The sequence below is a fragment of the Caloenas nicobarica genome, chromosome 3 (assembly GCF_036013445.1).
Source record: "Caloenas nicobarica isolate bCalNic1 chromosome 3, bCalNic1.hap1, whole genome shotgun sequence".
NCBI classification, from domain to species: Eukaryota; Metazoa; Chordata; class Aves; order Columbiformes; family Columbidae; genus Caloenas; species Caloenas nicobarica.
This window is the reverse complement of record NC_088247.1, coordinates 32178414-32200306: the sequence shown is the minus strand read 5'-3', so window position 1 is coordinate 32200306 and position 21893 is coordinate 32178414. Positions and strand designations below refer to the sequence as shown.

Below are 21893 nucleotides of genomic sequence, written 5' to 3'. Positions count from 1 at the left end.
CATTAACTAAAAAGTATGTTCCTTTATGCAAGAACCTTACTCCAATTCTTTACCTACAGAGATTTAAGGCATAGATGAATACATTTTTGACAGAAAAGTGAAAAAATATATTTCTACATTTTTGCATTTTCTGAAAACAGAATTATTTCTCAAATCTCTAATAGGACCTTTCTCTAGAACTTTCAGATTTTCATGGATCAACAGATGCAGGACCCCAGACAATCCTACTTATTACACAATAACATACCAAGAGAAAAAAAAAAGGGCAACACCTGCTGACACACAAGCAATTAGAGGTTTAAAAAAATCAAGCAGCTACAAATCTTATTTTATTCCCAGGATGAGGAATAAAAAAAATCTTAAGGGAGAGCATCGCATGACACTTTTTTAGTTTAATACTTAACAATACTTTTTTGTTCCCGTTATTACTACAAAATAACACAGCTGGGGAAAGTAGCATCGGCCTGGGAAAAGGTGTTCTCGTGTTCCACTGAAAACACCTTATAAAACAGACATTGAAAAATTAAGAAACATTTAAAGTCTTCTCCCAGGAAACACAGGAGAAAATATTATCATTGTAGAACAAGTTCCTACATAACACAATCATAAGACAACTATCATGCAATGCAGTGGAGCAGCCACTGTGATCAGGTATCTGCAGCATTTCAGTTTCATACACTTAAAAAGTCAATAGCTTGGTTTGTGTCTTTCTTTTTTTAACCAATCAAACTTTTCTTCTGTATTCTCCATACGTGACTTTATTTAAAATGACAATGAAAAAATCACACAGCCTTGACTCACTGGAAAAAAAAAATAGTTCTTTCCCATTATTTTAAAGCATCCATTTAAGGAGATCTAGATTATAAGGTGTGGAATGTCAGAACTAAATTTGCTAGTATCTTCTACTGTGAAGGCACACCTTTAAAAGTAAAACAGAGTCACTTACTAGAAAAATGCAATAAATACATTTCCAGCAGTCTATCTAAATACTAACCCAATGTGTACTTTTGGACAAAAAGAAAACCAGAAAAAACATTTCAACATTTTCCATTTTAACATTTTAGTGAGACTCATCCAAGTCAAGTAGTAAGATGTGCCTCTTTCCTTTAGTTTTTACAGCCCTGTATTCCCATCTGAAAAAGCAAGCTTTAATCACCATGGAGGTCAAGACACCTCAGACAGTATCTGAGGCAGCAGGATACACAGCATCACTGGGAGAACCACCCACAGGCCCTCCCGTTCCTGCTCTTTGGCTTTATACCATCAGCTTAATTGGACCAGACAGAATATGAGCTTGTTAGTGTTAAAATGATAAAAATACAACATTGAGGGAAACAAACAAAAAGCTTAAAATCAATCCGTTAGCCTTTTTTTTTTCTTTTGCTCTGTTTGAGCACTGAGCTGAAAAAAAAGCATAGTACTTGTTAGTGCTCTTTCTGAAGGATTCTCTGAAATTCTGGAATTCCTTCGTTCAAACTTGTGAGTCACAGGATTATTCCCCAGCAGAACTTAAGGAGTTTTTGTGGAAGCTTATAATGTGTGTAGTTACATTGAGGAAACGAGTAATAAAAATGGCATGAAAGGTCCTTTGCTCACCACGCAAGTCAAAAGACACATGGATACGTCAAGCTGTGAGGAGCGAGTTCCTCCTGGTGGCCCTGCTTGAGCGGGGCAGTTGGATCGGATGACCTCCAGGGGTATCCTCCAACCTCAGCCATTCTGGGATTCCGTGTCTGCTATGGCATACCATATTTTTTGTCAAGACAAATGGGCATATAGATAATAAGTCCTCGATTTAAATGCCTTGAATGATTTACAGATTTCAAAGGTCAAAAAGGTGGTTCATAAAAGCTTTATTCTTCCCCAGACTTCCTGTAGTAGACTACATAGTAGGATGCATGTATCTTCCCTTACGAAAAATCTATACAATATATGCTTATGCATACATAGACCACATATGTATCTCCAGTACCTGAGATTAGGTAAGAGAAGGTGGAATAAAGCTCTTTTTGAAAAGCCTTATTGACTTTTGAGATCCTATAAGTATTTAATTTTTTTAACACAAGTTCTTGCAGTGAAAGCAATTGTTACTCTCAAAGGTATTGCTGACATTTTCCTAACTAAAAAAAAAAAAAAATTCTAAATAATTCCAGTATTCTTTATCTTGAATGATTAAATTGAAACAAAGGTACTGAAAATACAAGACTGAAGCTAGGATAACATGTCCAGTAGTAACACTCCAGGGAATTAAAAGTTTGTTTTGTTTTGATTTCTTTTAATTTAGGCTCCATTATACTACATGGAATTTCCAATATTGTTTATGTGGGGTGTCCACAGAACATGGTTACCTGGATTGTACCCTAACAGCAAAAGCAGCCATGAAGGATTTAGCAGCCCATTATCACAGGTGAAGAAAGAAGGCTGCAGTAGCAATATTTTTGCTTGGTCATCAACTGTAGAATTGCATGACAGACAGTTTAAGGTTTGGCAAACAGGTGAACTAAACCTGGACAAACCAAGTAGCATAAGCAAGGGGTTACTCACTTAAGGCTGCTCTAAAATTACAGAGGAAAAAAAAAAACCCATCTGTCTAGTGGCTCTGCTACAGTCCAGCCATTAAATGAAGAAGGTCTGATCAGGTTAACTTCAGAGCACGAGCATCAGCTGCCTGCTTTTGTTCGTGTACAAGAAGTGGCCGATTATTTTTGCTAGCTGGACACTGAAAAACAGGTGCTAAAGTCACACACATTGCTTCAGCAAAGTTGGTGAAGAGTAAGCCGATTTTAAGGATTTAATTAAAAAAATTTAACACTTGGATTTGTTTGCAGTGAACTAGCTTCCCAGAAGGCAAAGGAAAGCACTCCACGTCTTACTTGAGATAGAATTTCTCAGTTTCTCGCTGGAGTGTTTTGGGTTTTTTTTTTCCTTTTTTTTATCTGCTGGAAGCAGCAGTTCTAGGGAGTGATTACTGAAAGGCTTCTTCCCTGATGCATACAAACCCCAAATCTTTTAGGAAACAAATTACACTGAATGCTACAGAGAGAGAATTTATCTGCTATCACTTTGCAATTTGCTATGTAATTTTACCTCCTTTTGATGACTTTTTTTTTTCTTTTTGGTTCTACAGCTATATTTATCAGAACTTACATAAATTAGACTTTTAATGGAAAATTTGACAGGAGTTCTGTGAAAGGCGTGTAAAAACACTCCTGAAAATCCAGACATTTTGTTCTGACAATATTAACAACTTCTGTTAAACCTATTAGTACAGAGATGAATTGCACAGCATATGGGCTCAAGTTGTTACAGCTTAAATTAGCAATCCATTACGTATGAAAATTTTAAGCATATTTTAAAGGAACTAAATGACAAGCACCCTGTAAAAACACCTGGCATACAATTAGGGAAGTGTTTCCAAGTTGTCGTTCTTTCCAAGGAGAATTCACTGACATTATACTAAAACAAAAATAGTTTCAGTGAAACCGAGATCAGAAATGTGGGTCTCTAGTATTTCAGCACTGATCATCCGCATTACTTTCCGCAATCACATGCTACTAAGTTCAGTTAAATCAGTTCTCTTTTATCTATAATGTATTTTACATTCTGATTTCCTCCTAGTTATCCTTTATGTATGTAAACAGACAAATGAGTAAGCAAACTGCTCTATTCTGCACAACTAACATTTCTGGGAAACATGGGAAAACGGTGATAAAACTGTTTTTCACCATTTGCCCCCAATTCTTTTCACTTTAAATTTGATCAGAAATTGTAATCCTAACAAAATCTGTAGAATTGTTGACTGATTACTAGGGAGAAATATATGGCTTAATCTGGAACATGGATCTTCTACTTAATTCTGTCAATGTCATGCAAATTTCACTTAGTTCAGTACACCCAGAGCACCTCACAAAATACTTTAATTTCAAATCAAAGAGACTGCATTCACTTATTCAAGACTACTTTCGTACCCTAGAAAGTATCTCCTTTTCTATAAGGAGAAATAAACAGAGCTGCACAATTTCATATATCAGGTGTTTACAAAGGAAATGCATCTTTTTGCTTTACCTAACTAAATATTAGGAAAAATTAATAGAATGGAGAGAAGGAACTTAAACCCATTACTGTTTTGGCAATTAAAATGATGGTGTGCAGAAAAAAACCTAGAAGGATCCAGAGCAAAAGTGTAGACAATCTATAAGGACCTGATAACACCTAGAAAACACTTACCAAATTAAAAGCAAGGGGTCACTCCTGCCAGCTTTTCTCTAAGCACCTACATGACCTCCTTCTGAAATGCTAGCCAACATAAAATCTTGTACTAATAATATTCAGCTTTCTTTAAAAGTATAAAGAAATGCTCAGTGCTCACAGCTTGGCACATTCACATAACATTGTTTCTGAATACTAAGGTAACAGGAAGGAAAACACTTGTACTTTTTCTGTACACCATACAACAGCCAATGGTTTTCAAACCCAGTCACTGCTGACATTATTACTAACATTATTAACACAGTGAATATCTCAATGCACAACTACGTTTAAGCCTGATTGGAATAACCAAACTAGCTCACAGTCCTCTTATCTGACAATGCTCCTGTTAAACGTGGTCTGTCTGTAACCATGTAAAAAGAGTGCAGGCTCAGGTGAGAAGTATGAAGAGCTAAACAATACAGAACATGGAAGAACTTAAGATACATATTTAAGTATGCGTTTTGACATATTAGAATAAAAATCATTAAGAAGTATGTGCCTTTTAATGGATGTACCAGTTATTGCCAATTAATGTTGGAAGTGCACTGGAGAAGCCTCATGATAAACCCAGGATGCTTCCTAACTCCCACTACAAGAAATTAATGTTTTGGGATGTCCTTTTTTATTTTAAACAAGGAGAAAACATATTAAGTTCTGCTATCTATTTTTGAAACAGTGCTTAAAATATATTTGGTACTTGAAAAGTCAAGAACAGTTTCAAAGGCTTTGCCTGCAATATTACCTAGTCCTAGTAAGGACCTAATACATTCCTCTACAGCCACAAGTAACCACATCACGTAAATCCTTTCTTAAACTTATCAATTTTGGCCTTTAAATTTTTATTGGGTTATTTTTCCTTCCAATAAGTCACATGAAAATATTTCCCAAAGCTTTACTCTACTGATTGCAAAAATCTTTTCCCAAGCCAAGAGCATTTATAGGCCAGTTACACCCATTTGGTCTTACCTACCATCCTCTTATTCTATTCTGTCTCGTATTCACTCTCCTCCAGTTTAAAGGTTATTCTTATTGTTTAAATTTACTGTATTTCTGGATATCGGTTATAATTTCTTTAGCTTCTGTCCTTCTACTCTCTTTAGTCTTCTGTGGTGAACTCTCAATTTATTTGGTCATCCTCTGTGTGACTTACGTTGTGCCCGTCAATTGGAATTTATCAAAGATGGGCAATACACAGTACACGACATCCCAGGTGAGGCCTCATTAACACTACCAACTATCATTTAATTCTCCAGCTCTACAGGAAATATCTTGAATCTAGGATCATGCTTGACTTTTCCTGGGCTTGGCACTTTGGTAACTCACAGTTTACTATCCTTTCCAACTGATGCAGCCCTAGCTTGTAGGAGCTGGGTGCATGGGTTTTAATATTAATGGGATTTATTGTGGTAAAAATTCACGTGGAGAGTACAAGGCTCATCTAAACATACTAATGTTTAATTAATCAGATAAAGAAAGGTTTCTCTGTATACATAGATTAGTCAGGAATGTTGAGTCACTGAAAATAATTAACAAATTACTTTTTTTTTAGTGTTGCTTTATATAAATTATACCACTAGTTCTGCTTATAAAATACGTTACTTCCTAGGTATGTAGTCATATTTTGGAATTAAATTTTAATTAATTTATTAATTGATTTTAATTAATTTATTTATATTTATTTATATTCCATTAGCTTTCAGAGACAGGCACTGTGAAAGCAATTTTACTTTTTAAAGAAAGTTCCCATGTTCCTCATGCAAACGGGACTAAGTGTTGGATACTCTCTCTCTGGCTTTCATAACTTTTCAACTATTAAAGAGATGGATATTGTCACATACGTTATTAGAGTATTTTCTCGGTATATGGGAGCTTGGAGTTCAACACAGCAAAACCCAAAGCAATGCAAGCACATATTTAGTTGAACTCAGGACAACCCAAACGAGTCAGGTATGTCCTCAGCACAGATGTCTTCAGAGCACTTTAGTGCAGTGGAGTCTATTTTCTGGATCCCAAAAGGCATTCAAAGGATCCCATTCAAAGATGAAAACCTAAGCTGTCACCTCATCAAAGACACCATCTCTACTGCATATGGACATTATCACAATTTCAGTAACCTATAAAAGTTTTTGTTCCAAACTGAAGTGTGAAGAATGCCTCAAGCATATAAGCAGGTGAAGTTCACCTGGTTTGCTCTCCAAAACCTAGGTGGCTAAATTGTACCTAAGTGGCACTTCCAGCACCTAAGAACATTGCCATTCCTGGCCCTAGAGAAGACTTTGCCACAAGCACATCAGCCTTTTAATACACCCCAGTGGACGCATCCGGGATGCACTGCTTTAGTAACAAATCAATGTCATGCTAAAACTCCTCTCACACTACCCTACGTGATTTAGAATAATAGAATGGAAAAGATCCGGAAGTCCTGGATTACTTCAGCACTTGGTTCAGAGCACCACGCAAACAGATAGTGGAAGGAAGCTGTAGCGAGTTATATTTCATAGCCATTAGGAAAACAACCATGCTCTCACGACACAGCTCCCTTAGAAAAAAACTACTACAATATGCAGGTATGATAGAAATCATTTTCTCTGGGTGTTGCGTAGTACTAAAGCACAGGCTACAGGTGTGCTATGAGGTCAGTGGGGACATCCCACCACTTCATAACGCAAGTGCAGCACCATCATCCTCACATCAAAACTCCATTGGCTTTTAATGACTTTACACTCCTTTGGGCCGAAGATCCAGGGAAGCTGGTGAATTCCCACTACCCAAGTCTCCAAGTTGAAGTCTGGACACCACCTTCTGCAGAGCTCCCAGACACACACCGTCCTGCTCAGGTCCTGCCAGCCCTTCCTCCATGCACAGGGACCCACGGGGAACTGCCCGCACCCATCTCAGCTGAGGCACAAGCATTAGTGACCAATATGCCAGGACTTGATCCTAAGACTTCTGCACATTTTTGAAATGGTAACTACGCATTCACGAAGGACCCACTCCATCCTGCTCACTATACTTACGTCCGGATTTAAGAGGTGATTTTTAGCCTATGCAAATCATTTGAAATGTGAAATCAGAAAGCTGATTTCACAAGAACTCCCTGAATTTCTGCTGCAGCTAGAAGTGAAACACAGCAAACCATATAAATCAATGTAAAATTGCAATTTAAAATTCTAAATTAGATTTCCTGAAGCAGATGGAAGGACCTTGCATGCAAAAAGTCAAATTGTTAACCAAAGACATTTTTATGAAATAAAGCTTTATTATAGTTTTATACCCTCCTCTAGTTTTTAGCTCATTAATAATTCTCAGTTCTTAATTAATTTATTTTATTGTCTTGATTTTGACAACAGTCTTGAGTTTCCTTGCTGGACTATCTTCAAAGAGTATATTCAGCTAGGGGGTGGGCAGGGCCTGGGTGTTAGGATTCCTGTTCTTCCCCCCTCCCCTTAGGAAGATTTTAAAATTTCATTTCAGTTATTTACATTAATATGTTTCCCAGTTAACTAACAACATTATAATAATAAATGATAAAAAGCATGGATTCTAACCACTTTGTCCTCCTTTGGGAAAGCATCCAAGGAAGCAGAATAAAAAGAGAAAAGAAAAAAATAAGAGAAAAAGAATAAAAGAGGCAAGTATTAATAGACAAATTTCAAAGAAATGCAATTCCTCTACAGAGATAAAATCATAAAATTTCCAAAGGAAAAAAAAAAGCTTTGAATAAAAAGATTATATTACTGCAAATGTAGAAAACATGTTTTCCCACCCTAACCCCCAGAAGCATAAATAATGTAACAAAAAAACCCGCAAGTTACAAATGAATGGACACGTTTCCACTTCTGTGACTTGAAACAGTGGGCGAAAAATAATTAAAATTTATTCGATTTTTTTCTGCGTAAATACAAGCTGTATCATATACACCCCAATTAACAGTATAACGTATCAAAGTAAACTATGTTTTCATAGACTTGCTCTAATGACACCACCTGCAGGTTTTGCAATGTATTGCATCTATTTATATTAAAATATGAATATATGAAATTTTTGGTCCAATACAACTACATAATTTTTTCAGAATGTGAATTTAATTTAATGGACAAGTACATCAGGGCTATGGAAAAGTTCCAAAATAAAGATGAAACGGGTATTTTTCTGAGGTTTTGTTTGGGCTTTTTTTGTTTATATGAAATTTAAGAAGACCTATTCAGTTGATGTTTAGCTCAAAGCACAAAGGCCATAAAGTAATTCTGCTGTGAACATGATTATCTGCTATAAAAATTGTGACCACTTTTAACTGAATTTATTTTTGATACAAACAACACTGATGCACTTCCCCTACAAAAGACGGGCACCTCATCTCATGACAGATAACAAAACTATTCATACAGTAAAAGCATATTTGTAAAATGTTTTATAACACACCATAGTACTAGATGATCAGCCAAAAATAATCACTGGATAATGGTCTTCCAAATACAGATCCTACCACTCGCGTGCAAGTGAGTGGCCAGTTCCCTGTAAGGGACTGATGGAACAGAGTGGATTCTCAGACACTCTGCAGTTTTGTGGACAAGCTACTGCAGCTAAATGCACACGAGTCAGAGAGAGGAAGATTTATCTTGCCTGCTTGAAAGCAAGATATTTAATCCAGATCAATCTATCGTTTTACTTTTTAAACAAATTTAAAACAAATTGACATAACACTCTCACTGTGGTAAGAAAAGTGGTTGTGTCTTTTTTCTAACCAAAATTTGACTGATTTTATGCAAGAGAAATGTATAAATGTATATGAAAAGCTCTATAAAAAAATAAATCTAAAATGAAATGAGAGTTCAATAAAAATTTATCAATGTGGAGTTGTACCTGAGCAAAACCGTTCGTTCTTCCATTCTATGATAAAAAAGTATGTTTTTTTCAAGCCATCACTCAGTTGAACTATACACCATGTATTCTTTTTTTTTAATTAACTCTGTGAATCCTAAGTATCTCCACAATCATAAATACATTGTTCTACTTTATACACACCTCATAATGAAGTAATGAATGAGACAGGTAAAATGAAGCATGAAATGCCAAACTTAAGGTGAACAGTCTACAGCGTAACAATGTCAAGGAGGCTTTTTCTTAAGAGTACACATCAGAAGACTTACATTGTTTGATCGCAGAGAGACACGACCTCCACATCGAGCACAAAACTTGGTCCGGCAATAAGAGCATAAATGGCCACAACCATCTGCAAACTTTGTTTTATGACAGATTCCACATGTTGGAGCATCATCCTTGTGCTCTCCCTGGTAACGGCGGGCTTCTTCCCCTATCTTTCTTACTTGCTCTTTATAGCTTTCAAATTGTTGATGCAACCTCCTGCATAGATGAGAAAAAAGTTTATATAGCAAGAATAGGAGGAAATACTACTACCGTGTATTTCTTTCTTTCAGTTTATAGCTCTACCTAATATTCTTGGCATGTTCACAACAATAAATGTACCTCATATCAAATACACACTGCACATGGAAGGCTGTATAGGAGAATCTAAAGGAAAAAATAACAGACATATGTATTCCCATTAGGCTTACTTCAAAGCTTGTGAGTGAATCATTTCATTTAAACAAAAATTAATACAAATACAAAAAGATGGCAAAGAATGCACAGTCTTAAACAGAAGTATCTACCATGTACAGAATAAAAGCAGAAATGTAATTGCCTGAGCAAACTTGCATTGCTTTTTAATAAATGTTATTTACACAGTAGGTGTAATAAAAAAATTATAAATCAGTCTTCGCTTACAGTTTTGAAGATCGAAACTACTAAAACATGTAACTTAAAGATTTCAACAGGCGCTCTGCAATCACACTGGCCCTACAAGAATCTGAGAACAAATTTCTATGTCAAATAGATCTATTAACAATCTGCAGTATCCTCTCTTGTCAAGTATGAGAGACTATGTAAGGTTTGCTATCCCTCATTACGGACATTTCTTCTAGCTTAGCTGTAGGAGTATATATAGGAGTATTGGCAGGCATATAGACTGATGTTCAAACAAGTAGGACTTCTCCTCCAGCTGCCCAAAATAACTAACAGCTTGACACTATGCCCACCAACTGGCTAAACCTCCTGCTACCCAAAAGACCCACCTTCTCATTATGACCTCAGGGAGGTGCACAAAGGCCTCCAGCCTTCGCTTCTCCTTCTATCAATAAGGAATAATAATAATTAGATATCCAACGATCACATCTTTCATATAATTATGACATTATCTCTGAGGAAAAAGATGTTCTGTTGGTTTCTATGAGATTTTGTTGTCAAGGATGAAGTTTCAGAGGGGAATCAGCTACAGGTCCAGGCACTTCACAAAAGGGCAACCCAGCTCCTCTCCTGCTCCCGGCTGCAAGCTGTCACTGCTCCTTAGGCACTGATTGTGACATTCACCTGATCCCTCTCAGTGAGCTAACCCATGGACCTGAAACAACAGAAAATTAATTCTCCCCCTCAAAAAAAAAAAAAAAAAAAAAAAAAAAAAAGTTTCGTCTTTTTTTTTTTTCTTTTCCCCCCCAAATCACTCCACTCTGAGCAGGGCACTGGAGACCTGGGAGGAAGGCAGGACCCAAGGAAAAGGACCAGTGGACAGCAGGACCACCCTTTTTGCAGCAATGAGCAACGAGCCTGGCTGTCAGGTGAAAGCCCACCCTGAAGTTTAATTAAATGGATCGTATTTCAGCTCTTTTAACTACCTTACTACTCATCAAATCACACAAGAAAGCAAAATTTCTGTAGGTGCACAAGGACAGCGCTGCAACTCTGGACCCTTATTTCCATGAGCTTGAGCAAAGACCTCAGGCAGCCCCCATGGCACAGCGCAGTGCAGCACGTCGAACAACTCGTCCCTTCACCATTTATGTGGAACACACAGGCTTTTCACCCACATTTTCAGGTGTTGTTTCAAATCTACATGCCCATGGATGACATTAAAAAAAGATCATGAACAGATAAATAATTACTAATAGAAACAGGGAATCTTGAGTTTAATAAATGATAACAATAGGTGTGTTGTCTATAGAGGTCTTGATTAATCAGCACTGGGACTCTCACCATTTAACCAATGTACTTCTAGCATACTTCAATTCTGTGTTTCTGCATGATTTTTTGTGTGTCTGGTGAACTTGGTTTGACTTTTAAGGTATAAGTAAACAGTATTAACCGCATGAAATACTGTTTTGGTGAAGTGGGTATTTTTCCTTTAAGACGATATTCAAGCCTAGAAAATGATAATTCAACTTAACTAACAGGAATTGTGGTAAAATACACATATTCTATTTGGACAGGAATATCACTGCTCATACCTACATAAACCAACCAATTCCCACTCTAAAAACAGTGATTTCATACGGGCACATTCTAGTGAGGGTGCAGCATTAGCAAATGCTAAGCCAAATCATCTATTCTCCCTCACTACAAACATCATGCATTACCCTTAATGCTTTATGCTAAGGAAAATCTTGGGAGAAGCAGCAAAGAGGTTCTTTTGTTTTATTTTTTACTAACTTGCTTAAAAAACCTTTGCAGTATTAAGATGAGAAAAGTGGGGCAAAAGAATTAGGCAAAGTACTGGAGAAACATAATACTTTTGGCCACATTATTGGATTACACATACGATTTAACTTATCTTACACAGCTGCTCACTTATAATGCATAGAAACAACCGAAGACATTCAGGAATTTGTATAATAGCCAGCTTAAAGAATGGAATTAAATAATGGAGAGGTCTGGAGGTAAATCATTTATTGAATCCAATGTTCTGTTAAAACATGGAACCATGGAAACTAAATTCAGTTCTCCTCCACTACAGAAAGACTGAAAGCTCTGACTCTTTAGTAACACAGAAAGAGAGGATAACAGCAAGCACTGCGACTCTTCCTGTTCTTTTCCAGTAAGACAGTCTAAATCTGAATTTTTTCCATCTCATATGAAGCTTACAGATTGTATTAATACAATGATGTTTTGCCCTTCTGTGTGCAAAAAGAGGTAGATAAACATATTGGCAACTAAGCAAAACCTAAGTGAGAGGAGATCCCATTTATTTATAAATAAGGTGCTCTTATTTATAGATTCCTTATTTTCTGCATCAGTGTAAGACTGGCCTTTTTACCATCAGGCGTTCAAAACCCAGTTCTTATCTTGCATGTCATACTCCGCCTTACGGGAGAAATCCCAACATTTTATCTACAGTGGGAATGAAACTGGACAAAATGGTTGCAGAATTCATAGAGCAGAAGGAATCTTTCCCAGCCCATGATAGTTTAGGTTCAATTACTCCTTTTGCAAGGTTTGAACCACCTTTCCCACCTTCTGGAGGAATGGCGGGATCCCTGTATCTCTGGCTATTCTATAACGGCGACAGCAAATCCCTCTCAACAGTTTTGCCTTATATATTATAGAGGTATTATTTGCCTTACACAAAAGTATATTAAGTATTCTCTGAAGCAAGAACAAAAATACAGATGAACGTTTTTCAAGTTTGCTCCTTAACTTCCAGGCTCTAGAGCACATTTTCATCAGAGCAAGGAAAATGTACGTCTGTTAATTACTCCTCAATGTAAACAGCCTCCTAAAGGTCAGGTTAGAGACTTCAGAACAGCATGTAACATAAAGGCTTGGAAATCTCCAACAGAAAGCAACCAGGCTACTACGTAAAAGAAATATGTGCATATATCCACACCACTTTTCATCATGTACCCCAAAACTGAGCTAGTTCTACTACTGAGATCATGGCATAGCCAAAAAGGGGAGGTTTCCTCTCCCATCCAGCCTCCAAAGACAAAGGTGGGAAAACAAAACAAAACAAAATATTAGAAAAAAAAATAGAGGAAAACATTCCAGGGCTTAACACTGGACATATATGTCAGAATGAAGAAGTTTCATAGAAGCTTTCCTTCAAAAGTGATAAATACAGGAGGCAGAAGATGGCCAGAAGGGGCAACGCGCTGCAAGTGTGCTGTTCTTCCAGCCTCCGTGTACATTGGGACACAAGCATGAAATCCAATTCATTCCGATTTTATGCTACCTATTAATAAATAATTGTTAAAATCAACTTCCATATGTGCTCTGGAACAACACAGTGGCAAATACAGCAAAATTCAGTATTTAGTTTTAAAATGTTGACCAGAAAAAAATCTACCAAATATTCTTCTTATTAAAATTAATATTTATGTTTGAAATTGATATCTTGAACAGATTTCATTGAGTTTTTATTCTATAATAGAAAAAAACTTAATAGTAAAAAATATCTCCCAATAATAGTATTTTGTAAAAGCTTTTTGTTGTTCGTTTGGGGTTTTTGAGGTTGTGACTTTAGCAGACAGTACATAAAAGTTAACGGCCACTGTTGTTACTCAGTTTAAATGTCCTTTGACGTAAAACTGCAAATCTTAGATTCCACTTAAAAGAAATTTTTTTTATTTATGTGTTCCTTAGGATTTGATCCTTGAATCCACAAAATCTATCAGCAGCAGTTGCATAAGAAAATAAGTAGAAATTTTTAGATACAAAATTTGAATTTGTTAGAAAAACATCCCTCCAGGTGTACATGTAAGAAAACATTAAAATGCTCATAAGTTCACATATTTTAAATATATAATATGGTACCATTAATATTTTAAATATTTATATATTTACATTTTAATATTGCTGAACTAGAAGTCCGTTAATTTTTGTTCTGTATCATTCTAGCCACATTTCTTGCTTAATGGATCTACCTTCTTTAACGTATTGTCTCAATGTAATAAAATTTTGAGTACCTCCAAGAGCACCTCTTTCTAACACTTAGATGTGAAATTTCATCCTTTGCTGGAAACACTAAAGTGACTGTATCTTTGGAACTGTTCAGATCACCAACAGCGTCGTCTGACAGCCTAAGGCTTCAGTATTGCTTTGCCTTTTACTATGCAGTCAACTTACCAGGCAGGAAAAACCTCTCCACACATTGGATTAAAACCATTCTCCTCTTCATGGAGAAACAATATAAAAAACAATTACAAATGAAATATAGCACAGACAAGTCAAGAAACCTGAAGGATAAGCTTCCTCCAACATTATTATTGCCTTGCTTCCCTTGTGCAGACCTCGCACGCTCTTAACAAAACAGTTGTCCCTACCTGCATGTATGTGTATGACCAAGAAAAGATCATACATTGGGCACATTAGATCTCATATGACTAAAAAAAATATCTTCTATTGCTAAAATTCTGGAAAAGCTGCTTGGAAAGGCACACCATAGCACCATGACTATGACTCCATCTCTGGTGTCTTAAGCATCAGCCTCAGTACCGCACCACATGTACGTGAGATATTGGCAGCACCGCTGGTAGCGCAAGACAAGAACCAATACACAGTTTTCATGAGGACACTGAAAGACTTAACCTGTTCACTTTTACAGTAGGACACTACAACATATATTAAGGTTTCTAGGGTTGTTTCCCAAGAAAGTGTAGTGGCTTCCTCCACCCATTTTTCTTCAAAGGCATTTCACCAAAAAAAGGCTTTAGCTGTGTGTCATACCCATACCACAGTTTCATTTGAATATGCAATATTTTAGATTATTAGTGTAAACTAGTAAAAAAAAAAGTTACTGATGGGCAATTCTGCAAAGCTTGACTCATGTCTTCATGTACTTACTGAAAACTGTAAGCCTTGCAATACACTTGTGTCATAAACATCTTACACACCTCAAACTTTTCAGACAGTTCACTGATATCATTTGGAGGACAATGGACATTGAGGTAATCTCTAATATTGACTGATCAGAAAGTGGAGTATCAAACCACACAGAAGTTATCATTTATGTTGTTGGTTTTTTTTGAGTTGGTCCAAGATGTGTATTTATACTGCTGCAATCATCTCCATTAGGCAGATATTACAATTATGATCCAATTAATTTTTTATTAAAAGACTATTTTACTGGTTTTTTGTTCATCTTCTTCTACATTTCTAGTGTATACCTATCTGAAATGTTTGCACATATATACTGAAGATTAAAAAGTGACAAAATAATGCACTTGCGTAAGTATGCTCTGTGTGCACAGATTTTTCTAAAAATGCCAAAGATTTGGGTCACCTTTATGCAGTTACATTTTAAACGATTTTTAAATGCAGTATGAAATCATATGTGTTTATTTACCTAAAAGTCCAGCAGATGGCACTACAGATTGCATTTTCACACTCCCAGTTGAATTCAAATAATTCAGTCATGGAATTTTAGAACACTTGATTTAACATTATAAAAATATTATGCCCTGTCATGAGTTCATGTTACTAGAAAAAGTGCCACTTACTAAGTGATATAGACTTAGGTAACTATGCACCAGTGGCTATTGCATGTATGAAAAAAACTTAGTAAAAAGCAGTACTTTGCCTTGTTCAGTCATGCCATAGAAACACATAATCACGCAGAGCTTAGACAATTTTTTTTTTTCATGAAATGAGACTTTTACCAAGTTCTGTTCTTAGCATTATTTTTTACGGTAATCAAGAATGCAAATTTGTTTCCACACATTTTCTGCTTCTGGATATTTAATATGCCCATGAAGGCAATGGGTAGATCTGATCGATAGAAGGCAATGGGTAGATCTAAGCAAACTTTAAGCAGCTGCGTTGAAGCTGTGATCTGAACCCCAGTGCTCAGCAGCTTCATGAAGCTGGAAGTCCCTTGGTCCCACCGGGCAGCTCGCTGCTCTGCAGAGCTGTGGGTTCTCACCTCACGCAGGCGTTCCCACCAGCATCTGAGCTGGGAAAAGCTGTCAGCTTGTGATGCGTTTTGGGAGCACACGCGTTAAACAACGAAGCCAAGAGGGGCAACCTGAGCAAGACACTATGGATAGTTTTGTCTGAATAAAGGGAAACGTGGAGCTTAGGGGGAATCCAGCATGTGCTGACTGGAAGAACAGCTGACGTTCAGTGAAGAAGTCCAGATATATTTGCTGGTTACCTCATGCATCCTCACATCACATATAAATCTGTTAGTAAAATTTATACTCTCTGCAAAAGCAGGAAAAAATTAAGGTTGAACAACACACACGTATTTAACTCTTCCAGCTCCCAAGTCCTTGATGTAGCAACATTAATACGTAACCATACTGGAAGTCTAGTGTATTTTTGAACGTTTGGGGTGTGCTGCTTTTTTGAACGTTTGGGGTGTGCTGCTTTTTAGCACAGGTGATATCTGGTTTGGTTGTTTTGCAAAGATCAAATGACTGCTGAATGTACTCATATTGTAAAATATTGTACTTCTGAGAGAATCTGGATGTTACGTTAATATTCCTTTATTATTGTTCTTGCTGTATTTTTTATTTAGTGTGAACGGCCATTTTAAGAGCAAAGTACAGAATTTGTCTCTAAAAAACACTTGCCAAATCATGGAATAGGTAGGAACTCAATCAACTAATCTTTAGAGCAAAAAAGGCCATGTTTGTGTAAGTGTAATATAAGCATTCATGAAAGGACTGCAAACTGAAGTGTTAAAGGCTTCCGTATCTTGAGGGTTTTCTCCTCCATAAACTGGCTGCTTCTACCCCATTTGCTGCTCTCTACTGTCCAACTTCTCACTTTACTTATCACCCATATGACCTTTCCCTATTCACATTTCCTGTATCTCGTCTCTCCCTCCCACACATTTTTTTAGAAATATATCACAATAATAATTATGTACTACATATTATAGCATATTCTATATCCTATCTTAACAACAAATATTCAGTTTTCCTCAAAATCTTGGATTTTACTTGTCCGGAAGATTTCTTAATTCTTCCCTGTTCGTTCAACACGCAATCATGGCTCAACTCTATTCTTTCAACTGGTCTTCACCTGCCTCCTGTGACATTTTTCACCTCACTGGCACAGGATTCACCACCTGAACCCTGCTAAGCATCATCCCTTTCTCCTCCACATGCCAACATCTCTTCTTTCTCCCTGTTTTATTGGCACAAACACAAATCTGACTATGCTTGTAACTCATAGGTCTGTTTCTCTACCTCACATTTGTCTCCTTCTGTCCAAACCAAAGTGTTTGGCGTAGATTTCCAACTCCTGTCATGGGTGACCTGTACATCAAACTCTATAAACTGAAACTGAGATCTCTGCATACCCCCAGCAAACCTTAACCATCACCTCCACTCTGCCTGTCACTCAGGACCAATAACTGTTGTGTCACACTGGACTCGGATCTATTTAGACCTTTACCTCAAAATGCTACACAAGCCTCGGAGATTAATTTTTCAAATTAATAAAACACACTTAAGTTTAGCTAATTTCATATCCATCCAGCTTAAAACATTCAGCTATCAGCAGATCATCCCTCAATTCCTTTTCTTGCCAGTGCAAGCCTGTCCTCCTGACAGTCTAATCAGATGCCTGCAAGAAATACAATTTAATTTGGTTTACCTTTCTCTTTGTATTCCTCCGATGAGCCTCCTTTTCTACTGCATAAAACATAAATGGCTTATCTTCACCTTCAAAGACTTTCACAGCCTATTTCCACCCTGCCTGTCATTTCTCATTCAGTACTGAGACGCTTCTGCTCAAGTTAAAACTTTCAAGCACAAATCTTTGCTGTTTTCCCCTTGTTACTCCTAACGCGGAAGTATTAGTAACAACATCATCCCATTATCCTTCTTCAAACTGTCCTTTGCCTTGATGCCTACAAAGATCTTGACAAAAAATAGGTTACTGGTAGGTTAAAACTTTTACTTATCAGGCCAGACAATACAGACTCCCCTGTCTGCTCCTATTATTTTATTATTTGCTTAATACTTACAACACAGGCTGCCCCTGTAGCAAAGACTGACTTTCTTTCTATGGCCGTAAAAACCCTCTTTCAGAAGGGTTATAGTCCATGACAAGTGCTTCCAGGCAATATGGTAATACAAACCTCCCAACATTATTTAGAAATTCATGAAGTTACTTTTTAAAATTTCTTTTTAATCATTTTATGATTCTAGTAATACACTTTGTAGCTTCCAACTCTAAGGCAATATACTCATCCTTTTCTCCATGTCCATGAGGGACAAAGTGGTTTTAATGCATGTTAGTATTTTCCTACATGCCCATGACCCTAGGAACCAGGAGCAGCACAACCATAAAGAATTTCATTATGAGACACGTGATGAAGTCCCATCTTGGCCAAGATGAAGGCTTCACTTGCAGACCTCCCACAGGAGTTTAGAGCTGGCCATCACCACTGGAATTAGAAGTTGTACACATGTAACAGATACTTATGCCCTCTGTCCAAGTTATCTTCATTCAAATTCGCTCGTATAAAGTCTTATCAAGTGCATGCTGCCTGTCAGCATCCTAACAAGACTGTACAGGCTGAGGCAAAGAAGTCCCACACCTTGGTTAGAAAGTCCCCCTCCTCATCACATCGGAGCAGAGGGACACCAGCAAAGTGGCGTGGACTGCGGCTTTATTCACGAGGCTCTTATCTGGTGCCTTTTCATCAGCAGTAACAGGCATTTGCAAGATAACATTTTACTAAGGACAGGTTTTCTGTAAGCATATAAATGAGCTCATTAAATGACTTGCATAAAATGTAATTTTTCAGCTTCCTGGAAGTTTCCTAATGTAGGTTACTGGAAAACTTTATTTTCATATACTTCTATTTGTTGGGTTTGGTTTTTTAAAAATAATCACAGCCCACAAGCAGACTTCCTCCTTACAAAACCGAAGAACTGTGAGTCAGAAATGTGCGATATCTACAATAAGGAATTTACATTCCAGCTTCCCACAGTTCCTCCTGAACAAGCGTTACCCTTTCTGAGGTATACAAGAGAAACCAGATAATGAAGCAAACAACACATAACAGTACTAAAAAAGGCATAGCTGAGGAATTCAGAAAGAAACTGTGTATGTCTTGTATTAAAAAGCACTTACATGCTGAGATATACTTAGTACTGAAGAAATCAATGCCTTCAGCAGAAAAAATAATGAATTATTATCCATTCTTTGTTTAAAAACATACTCTTATGCCATGGTTTTATGAAAAATGCAAATAATTTAAATCAACTGATTTTTTTTCTTCTGAGTTCATAAAAATATGAAAACTGATACCATTGATAAAAAGATGTTCCATTCTCCTCATGTGACTATTTCCACTCCCTTAAGTAAGAGTACAGTCCCTATGCTTTATGGTAACTGTGTGAAGAAAAGCTTATATTCCAGCAGTTAAAGTCTTATTTTTCATTAAAAGTGTTTCAGTAGCATTGGGAGGTGTTTCGTGGGTATTTTGGAGGCAAAATTGTTACATTTCAACAGTTAAGAGTTATTTGGTATTTTGATGTTTAAATAGGCAAAAAAAACTGAAACAAGACTGAGAGAGAAGGGAGACAAAGTCTTTCCACCCAGTACTGCTCCATCCCAACTACATCTCAGGACCTAGAGCCCTTGCAATTTTGGGAACCTCCATGCCCCCTTCCTTGGCCTTTTTCAGGAGGTATAAGCCCTTCCACCCAATTGCCGTTATGAGCTGGGATCTGGAAACACATTCTCCTTATTCATGATGTCCCAGCTGGCTTGCACAAAAACAAGGAGGAAGAACTCTAGGTCACAGCACAAGCATGGAAAACACTGAAAGGGCAACACAAATTCAGAATACAAGAAAAAGAGACGAAAGATATGATCTATCCCTCCGAGGTGCAGAGGGAACTGTAAATGATGGAGTTTACACCAGGGCGGAAGAAGCTCCAGATTACTGTCTTAGAGAATGAGACCTTTGTCAGAAGAAGTCACAGCAAGAGAGGAATTTCAGACCAGCCGTGAGACCAGGTTTCACATAAAGCCCCTCAAGTAACCTTCTGATGTAAGTACAAGCAGAAGAGTCAGTATTAATGACTTTGAAAATGTTAATGAGTTAAAAGAATGGAAATAGGATGGCGAGTGGGAAATGGTGGCAAGGAGCCACCCACTTTTCTGCCTTCCGGTGACAGGAAAAGGATAAAGCTCCATTAATTTAACCATTTCATAGCATTATCCAAATAAAATTTGTAATTACACTGACCACAAATAATTACACTCATCAAATTCAGTGACACAAGGATTAATACAGTATGAAGACTCATCAGGTGGGTTTGCACATAGTTCCACACCAAAATAACATTCATAAACATTTGTCCCCAAGCCCACTGGAAAAAGCTGGTTTAAAAACTGCAAGGAACAACCATAGTCCACATAGTCCAGCTTCCAGGCGAGCAGACACTTCTGTGTCCCCTAACACAGTCAACTCAACGCTCTGCTAGAACAACAGGTATATAAAGGTACATGACATGGTATCATGCAGAGAGGAGACATATCTTTACCCATTTGCCTTATACTTTTATGCTTCTCTGGGTAGCCCCAATAGGCCGCTTTTGGTTCTCCACCCCTAATATGGCCTATGGAAGGGGGATGGAGCTAAACACTGTCACCACCATCTCAAAGCTGGGAAAACAATCATGGGAGTCAAAGAATTAAAACAAACAAACAAAACAAACACATGAGATAGAGGGGAGTAAGAAAAACACTCAACTGTAAAAATAGTTAATGGCAGGGGACACCAAGCACAGCACCACAAAGACCTCCACAGAATCAGTAGACTACTCAAACAACATTCTGTCCAGAGACATGAGAGGATGCTGGAGGCCCCAAAGCCAACAGGATCCTCTCTGTCAGGCTTCCTCTTCCCAGTGCTGTACAAAGACAGTTTGGCCAGAGCCAGTAGAAGAGTGGTGAGAAGAGCGCACGATGCGTCAATGCCTTCTCCTTTGGTCTTAACCACTATGGGCACTTTCATACGCCTCTTATCCCTGTGGGCAACCTCACCAATATTGATCATCTCACGTAACCATCACAGCTCTGCTGCAGTTTCCCATTTAATTTCTTCACCACTCAGCGCTCCCAACACAGAGAGTGCAGCAGGAGAGCAGGTGGTTTGCTCTGAAGAGTAGCTACCACCTCCAAGTGACAGAGTTCAGAAGTCTCATGAGTTCATCTACGTGATGCTGTTAGCAGCCTGAAGTTTTCCGAGTGCAACCACTACGGAAATATCCCCAGGTTACAGTCCCTCTCTTACTGAATTGTTAAAACAAGCATTCCGGGCCAAGCCTTAGCTACCTAATAAACATAGGACCTATAAAGATATTCATATTTTTAAAGATTGTTCTAACTACTCATGCATCAAAACTGCACAAGTAAATAAATATATTATTCTACTTGCAGCATTAAGGCAATACCTGCTGCAGGAAAACGAGCCACAGTAACCAAGGGACAGCAATACTCATTCAACCACACAGGGACCTAGTCCAGGAAAATGAATGGAGTTAGACACAAATGAAGGAAAAAAACCTGAGCCCACACATTTGCATTAATGTTATGAATAAAAACAATTTTAAAAAGCAGAAGGAGAATCAGAAGCTGAGGCAGAGGGTGGTAAAACCATTTACTGCAGCAGAAGTGGTAGCTTGAGCTGCTCCTGCAACCGCGCTGTCAAAAGCAAGCATTTTAAGAAATAAAGTCCTAGCATTTGTCAAGGTGCAAACTTCATTTTGTTTGTATATGACTTTAACCGAGATATGTGCCTCTTGGAAAAAAAAAAAAAGGCTTCTCTTACTGCAAATCAAAAT

General features: G+C 37.4%; 1 protein-coding gene across 1 annotated transcript in view; it reads right to left on the bottom strand.

Moving 5' to 3' along the window:
• Positions 1–7763: 7763 nt before the first annotated feature.
• Positions 7764–21893, bottom strand: part of LOC135986915 (regulating synaptic membrane exocytosis protein 1-like) — a 115247-nt gene continuing 101117 nt past the window's right edge. Inside the window, exons 2-3 of the mRNA XM_065631471.1 lie at positions 9402–9615; positions 7764–7811 (exon numbers count right to left, since the gene is read on the bottom strand). Of these exons, the coding sequence (XP_065487543.1) occupies positions 7764–7811; positions 9402–9615 (262 nt within the window). The remainder of the gene's footprint in view (positions 7812–9401; positions 9616–21893) is intronic.